Source organism: Xenopus laevis, chromosome 1L (assembly GCF_017654675.1).
Source record: "Xenopus laevis strain J_2021 chromosome 1L, Xenopus_laevis_v10.1, whole genome shotgun sequence".
Classification (NCBI taxonomy): Eukaryota; Metazoa; Chordata; class Amphibia; order Anura; family Pipidae; genus Xenopus; species Xenopus laevis.
This window is the reverse complement of record NC_054371.1, coordinates 47830602-47838377: the sequence shown is the minus strand read 5'-3', so window position 1 is coordinate 47838377 and position 7776 is coordinate 47830602. Positions and strand designations below refer to the sequence as shown.

General features: G+C 42.2%; 1 protein-coding gene across 1 annotated transcript in view; it reads left to right on the top strand.

The window, feature by feature from the left end:
- The first annotated feature begins 885 nt into the window (after positions 1-885).
- Positions 886-7776, top strand: part of wwc2.L (WW and C2 domain containing 2 L homeolog) — a 102429-nt gene continuing 95538 nt past the window's right edge. The window contains exon 1 of the mRNA XM_041589108.1: positions 886-1400. Within this exon, the coding sequence (XP_041445042.1) occupies positions 1273-1400 (128 nt within the window). The 5' untranslated portion in view covers positions 886-1272. The remainder of the gene's footprint in view (positions 1401-7776) is intronic.

Here is a 7776-nt window from a genome sequence, read left to right as displayed (position 1 = left end):
AAAATATGGCATTTTTAGCCATATTCACTTTTAGGGTTTCGTTCTCCTTTAAGGACTACAGCTTAGTTATCTGCCTTTTACTGGGACATTTACTTATTTATAAAACAAGATATTATTACAGTAAAGAGGATCAAGAAATGTGCACATTGCCAATTTGCCATAGAAGGAGCGGCATTATCACCAGATATGACACAACTGGGGCAAACATTTAAGGATATTTTTTCAACTTATTTGCAGCAAATTTTCAACTGCAATAATGCCCAATAAACAAATCTATTATAATGAACATGTTTCTAAAGGCCCCCATACACGGGCATTTAAAAGCTGCCGACATCTTATTGATATCTGGCTAAAGGTCGGCCAGATCTCGATCGGGCAGGTTAAAAATTCCCACCAGATACCGGCCGCATCTGAGCGTTTATGAGGTCCCGCGATCCAACCGTCCGTATCGGATGCATTATGATCTGATAGTTGGGCCCTAGGGCCCACGATCGGATCAGCCCGATATCGCCCAAATGAGCGGATCTCTACGTCTATGGCCACAGCACTGTACAATAGAAGTGAATACTGTATAGGTACGAATTACCTGCAAATACTGATCAGAGGCAAAGGGGGGTCTTGCTCAACAGAGCTGACAATCTAAAAAGTGAAATGCTACAGCAGGCTGCACAAAGGGTGCCCTGAACTGTGACAGCCTTGACTCTCAGGGGTTTACATAGGAGCTAAAAAATAAAAAACTACTGCTGCAGGAAGCCATAAAGCGCTGCCTAATAGAGAATATACAATTGCTGCAAATTGTGAGGGGCCCCTGTGATAGCGGGGGCCCAGAGCACATGTTGCCTGAGTTGTAGCCGAGTTGGCCGGCAGGCTGGGGGCAGAGCCGAGGTTGCGGGAGGCGGAGGGTTAAGCATGAGGAATGCGGGAGAGTGGAATGTGCATGCAGATGAGACGGATGCTAATCTCATGCTAATGAGTCTCTGGCTGGGAACAGGCCGAGGTTATTGGCTTCCCCGGATCCTAACCCAGACGGCTCCTTGCGATCTCCAGCCCGGGAGCCCTGCAGCCCAGACCCCACGCTTCATGCTGCCGGACACACAGCACGACATGCTGACTGGCGAGCCCGTGGAATCCGTGCCTACGGTGCGAGCCCTTAGATAAAGCCTGGGGAGTTTGCGCTGTTGGAAGGGTGGGCTTTCCTGCTTTTATTCCCTCCATAAGGACATCGCTAGCTCCCCTCCCAGCCCTGTTGTGGACTTATGGAGGAGCCTGATCATGCCTAGGAACGGCAATGGGCAGCTGCCTTTACCGGATGGCTGGGAAGAAGCGACGGATTACGACGGCAAAGTCTTTTATATCGATCACAACACGAGACAGACCAGTTGGATTGACCCAAGGGACAGGTATGTGGTGGCTCGGTCCCCCCTCAAATCAATTTGCAACACCCCCTTTGGAATGAGCAGCAGTCCTACTTTCCCTCTTCCTCCTCCCTGCAGAGTTGGGGATGAGACTGTGCAGGGGTAGTGAGTGGGGTAGCCAACACTGTCCCAAACTTGTGATATGACTTGTAATACATTCACTATTATATGGCTGGCAGCTGTGTGACTTGTAAGGTTGTGTTGTGTGTGCTTGGATGAGAGGGAGGGAGTTTGGGGAGAAAGATAGGCAGGGCAGGAGAAGGAGGCGGGGAGCTGTTAGGGAAGGGGGAGGAGCCAGCTCAGGAATGTTGGGCTCTGCAAAGAAGAAAAAAAAGAGAAAAAATGTGGTGAAGCAAGAGAGAGAGGCTTAACTCTGAGGGGGTGGGGCATGGGACTTTTTTTTGCCAGACTAAAGAGGCTGCTAACTTTTTCCCACACTCTCGCCATTATTATTATTTATAAAGTGGGAAAACACGGGCTGCTTGTTAATAACTGCACAGACACTTACAATCCTTTATTACCTATAGGTTGGTGAACTACGAATCCCAGGGCCACAGCAGGCAAATAATCACTAACAGTCTAGTATAAGTCATCCTGGAATGGTTAACCAAACCTGTGTCTGAAAAAACGTACACTACATTCCAGTGACTCGGCTCTGAGGAGATGACAAACCCCTATGCTGAGCAATATGCCCCCAAAGTTAACTTCTTACTTTCCCTCCTTGTGCAGTGTAACGTACTGAAATGGTTAAGAGCGGCGTTTCGTTATCCTTGGGGGACAGGGAAGTACAATGGTTTACAGTTATAAAGTTCCTCATCGTGGAAACCAGGGCATTTGTAAAAGAAGCCTTTGGTTGTGGTGTGTGAGGCACTGGCAGCTAAATAATGGCTCCCTCCTTCAGTGGCTGCTCATTGGCCCTGGGCTGCTTGTTGCTATCAGTGCCTGGAATGTGTTTTGTCACTGCATGGGTACAAATACCAGTGGTGCAGGAATTCGCAGCTTTGCTTGTGTATCGGGGAGACGAGTGCCACAAGCTTCTGTGTGAGAGGCATTGTTTGTAGTGAGCTTGCACTCTTTAGTTTGCCGCTGAAAGTTTTTTCCCTTAGTAATGCTGTGTCTAGGACACCATGCACAGTTAGGGCCTGCTGTTAAAGTGAGGCCCACTAGCAATGGAACAAGTCTGGCCTCCACACTAAACGGAGATCACAATTTCTTATAGGAAGGATATCCAACGTGCAATCTTCCGGCTATTATTATACTACATCTCTCAGCATCTCCCCCTGCCAGTGCTTGTAGTTGTAGTTCCACAGCAGCTGGAGGGCCGCAGGGTGCACAGACCAGATGGATATGCTGAAAGCTAATCAGTGTAACACAATATTATATGTTCTTTGTATTTATAACGACGTTTTCCTCCCTGGTTTACTAACTGGTCCATTAAAAGTTTCAACATCACAGCAACGGTCTATGATAAAAACATTTTTCTTTATTCTCTGCACTTTCACAAACTAGCGTTTCATTTTTGAATGTCAGTGGTCCCCAAATTGCGGAACTGACTAATCTAGTGGAACCAATGTAATGGAAAGGGGCCCACCCATATGGTCAGCAAGAAAGCGATTGGTTGTTTACTATTTTGAATACAATATACAGCAGGGTGACCATCACCGCTCTGGTTTCCTATATATATTTTATGTAACAAGAGACTTCCGGTCAAACATTTGTTAAAACAACAACCAGGGCCATATAAATGTACTGGATGTGTAATAGTCTCATGTTGGGTATGTATGTTGTTCATCCCTACTCAGGTGGGAAATATGATCACAGGATAATGTACCACAACAATGGTGTTCTACATCATCAAATGTCCTTGTATATTCATTGTATAATAATATCATCATTCTTTTTTTTTGTATAACAAGAATGTCATTCTAATTTCTTATCTATCTACATTTATTCTAAACTTTAATGGCTTTATTAGGAAAAGTAATTGTACTTGAAAGCAGTATTGGTTTACCTTGCATGGTTTTTCATTGTTTCAAGAGTTAGAACCAGCAGTGCAGAGACACTATCAACAGGTGAAAGTTACATGCGGCCAATAACGTTTCAGTTTGTTGGACCTCCCAGAGTGGTGTCTCAGGGCTGATAGGCATTCTTTTAACTTATTTGAGATCACAGCTTGGAGCATGTTCTGCAGTGTTCTTTGCTTTCTAAAACTCTAAAGGTGAAGAAAGCCTTCTTCCACTTGGGGCTGCCAAATGTAAGGCACCCCCAAGTGATTGTATATACTTACCTAAAACCCCACGCCGGTGCTCCAATCAGCAGAAAACTGCACCGGCCCAGGGTTCTTCCAGCAAGCACCACAAAGCAATCCTCTTCTGGCTTCTTCTTTCTTCTCGTGGCTGATCATGTGCAGTAGAGCGAAAAGCCGAACTTTAACTTAAAAGTCGGCTGTTTTGTTCTGCTGCGCATGCGTCTGCCCGGGAAATTTGAAGAAAGAAGAAGCCGGAAGAGGATTGATCCATGGTGCTCGCTGGAAGAACCCCTGGCTGGTGCAGTTTTCTGCTGATAGGAGCACCGGCCCGGGGTTTCAGGTAAGTAAATACAATCACTTGGGGGTGCCTAACATCTGGCACCCCCAAGTGGAAGAAGACTTTCCTGCTCCTTTAATAGTCAGTGATACGTAAAAGTCTTAACGTGCAGTAGCTCCTTCAACCAGTCATTCAAATTTAGTCGATTTGAGTACAACTTGCTGAGATCTCCATATGCAGCGCATTTGTATATACGAGTCTTGTTTTATGATTCATTATTTTCTTCCCTCTAATCTACAGTAGTGTAATTTAAATAGTTGAATGAAGAAAAAACCTTGCTAATGCCAACTTTCAGTATATAAGGTTTGCCAGACTTTGAAAAAACTTTCAGTTCTCGATATATAGGATTTTTATTACGTAAAGCAGGCCATACATGGGCTAGATAGATGCTGATGAGTCAGATCCTCTTGACTGTGTTGGCAGCATAATGGCTGTATTTGTGGGCGTGGCTTGGCCAATCAATATCTGGTAGTTTTGAAAACTCAAATGGTTAAGGTCCTCATGTGATGCATCTCCGTTGGCTCTCGGTATGATGGTTGGCCTCGGGTCAGTGGGTGGCCTGAGATCCAAAACGAGCAGATCTTAACATGTATAGCCAGCTTAGTACAAACTGATCTGAATAGATTTTTCTGGTTCAAGTTTCTTGTCTAGCATTTCTTAAGGCCACCCTCCAACTCACAATAATGTTAAAGATATGTGAAAATGTTGGTGAGTTTCGGAATGAATAGGACATCCACTAAAAATCTCACTCAAATTTTCTACAGTTTTGTGCACCACTTATACAATGCCTTGATGTCTCTTTTCTGATGCTTTAACTCTGGAAATATCGATTTTTGCTGTTACATGATAGACCAGCAACTATTTACATAGCTAATAATGCACCCCCTGTTGCAAAATGTAATGATATAAGTTACAGAAGAGTTCCATGGCCCTATAATAGTATGGGGCTCGGAACTCCATTGTTACATCTAATAACCTAATGCTGTAAAGTACAGGATGAAATACATGGGTTCAGTGAATTGTGTGAGACCAGAGACTTCGCAAAGCACAGTCTGTAAGGATATATTTTACATGGTCCTTAAATAGTGAATAATGTACCCCTGTAAAACATAAGAATATTATTAGAAGTTCCATGGCTATATTAAATTGAGACCTTTTTATAATACAAATTGTGTCGTGACACAAATACATCAGTAAACACTAATTACAACTGTAAATGGAATTTAGAGTGTATTCATGGATCTTGTGCATTATAATGATATAATGACCATTAATTGTGAAAAATGGTTATGTATAAACACATTTCAGTTTTTCAGTGTCTGTGTCCTACTGTAACATCCCCAAAAATATTGGGTTAAAAGAGTTCAATACTTGGGAGAAATTGTTATCTGATGCTGTAGTATCCTGTGCACTCCTCACTTCCTAATCCGGAAATCTGTAGCATAATGTATAACGTTGGGATGGAATGTGATGAAGTTTTGCTATGGTCAGATGAAAGTTTCTTTCTTCCAGTGTCGGAATGTCGCCCCACCTGGCATCACTCAGTATACTTTTGAGTTAGGTAAAGGCCACACGAGGAGATTCAGGGAGATTTTGTCGCCTGGCGACTAATCGCCTTGTCTTTTGCGCGACTATCTCCCCGAACTACCTCTGCGTTTTCCCCCATTGGCTAGAATGAAAAGTCGCCTGTGCTAATGCACACGCGGCGATGTGTTTTCTATAGTCGCCTGAAGTTGCCTCACTGAGGCAAAAGACGAGGCGATTAGTCGCCAGGCGACAAAATCTCCCTGAATCTCATCGTGTGGCCTTACCTTTAAGGCACTGGAGTTCAGTGGCCAGTAGCACCCATCATTGGGGAAGGAGATATAACAGCCTGTTATCAAAGTAACAAAATAGTCCATATTACCAACTTGGGTAATGCTTGCTCCTCACTAGCGCAGTGCCATTGTATATCAAGTGTCTGGCATGCTGATATTTAGCAAAGATCTGACCCTTCTCCTGTTCTGTGGAATCCACACTAGAAGGTTACCTTCTGTTCTGTTGAAGCATACTGGGAGATGTAGTTTATGAATTGCAGGAGAGGGTGTGGGCTGTTCTCATAAGTGCCTCTGATGAAAACACACCCAGGAGGACCTCACTGGCAGGACACACATGCATTATTGGTAATTTTAGCACTAAAAGAAATGCTACTGACGCTATATGAAAATTAAAAATGCACTGTTATTACACTGTGAAGCACTGTGGGAGACTATGGCACTATATAAATAACAACAATAATAATTGCTTAGAATTAGTTTTTTTAATCTAATGCCATTAATACATTTCTTACTTTCCATAAGAAAACTGTTCTCTAGGGACAGTTTCTAAAAAAAAGCGGCATTAGCAGAGATAATTGTTATGGGTTATTTTTCTAGTTACACTTGTGTACTCAAACAACATGACTGTTGCTCTGTTTTCTGCCCACTTATTATATTACAAAGACAGAAGCTCTCTTAGTAATTGGTTACATGTTAATCATTTATTTATCATGGTGGCAAAGGGAGAATAACTCAAGGAGCATGAGCCATATTAGAAACTTTGCTTTTAATAAACTTTTAATAGGCTTTTTAAAATATATTTGAAACAATGCATATATGTATATTATACATATATACTGTATATGTACAAAGTAAAATATAATTGTATATACATTATTGAGTAACATGTTAGTAGTCAAATGTAGAAATATTGATGATGATAATATTGTCACTGCTTACAGACAGACATTGGCATTATTGGTGTTATGTGTGACATAGCCTTCAGCATACCTCCCAATGGTCCTGTTTTTTTTATTCGGGACTGTCCCACATCATGGACCTAAATAAGGACAAGGATTAGTGGAAAGTGGGCCGAATTAGGGGTATGCTGGTGTAACTGGTCATGGTCAGGGGCATCATTTCCCTCATTTGATCCTTCAAACGTTGGAAGGCTTGTCTTGGATGTAGAAAATGCTAAATAATATCTGTTTATGGTGGACAAAAATAAGCCTTTTGGGAATGGCTCCAAGCCTGTAAGGATCTATGCCTATGGCCAGTCTGACCCTGGAAATGTGAGCCACACCATATGAAATGCTGGCAGTCATTCCTTATTCATGCAGTTCCTTCCATGGCTTAGAACTCTTTGTACTACAGTAACTTTAAAACCACAGCAAACTCTTAAAAGAGTACAGAAAACCCTTGGGGTAAAGCCTCTTGCTTTAAGTTAAATTAAAGCTACAAGAAATTCTGAATGGCATCAAGAAACTCCTAGCCCATGGGAAAAGCCTCTAGCTTTAAGATAAATGCAAAATGAAAAGAACAAAGGTTCCTATGGGGTTCCACTTCGCTGCTGTTCCAGGCAAATATTTAACTACATTTTGCTTCTAGTGAAAGTGAATCAATGAAGGTACAATATATAGCAGTATTCAGTTAGAATATCGTCCCTATAAATAATCCTGAATCATGAAAAGAATCCGGTGTGGCTTATTCCCAAAAATCTTTAAATTGTACTTACAGATGAGTATGGGATTGTGGTAGGATCTAGCCATAACTGATACGTCCTTTGCTCTGCAGCACTGCTACTTTGAGTCTGCTAACCATTGCCAGCTTTTGCCCCCACCCCCAAAAAAAAGTCCAAAGCAATATATTTTTCATTTTGATATTTAGTTTTTCCAGGAATTCGACTGTGTAAAAACTGACCTTGTTTTGATTTTGTGTTTGGTTAAACTTTTTGGAGTAATTAGTCTGTAAAACAATAAT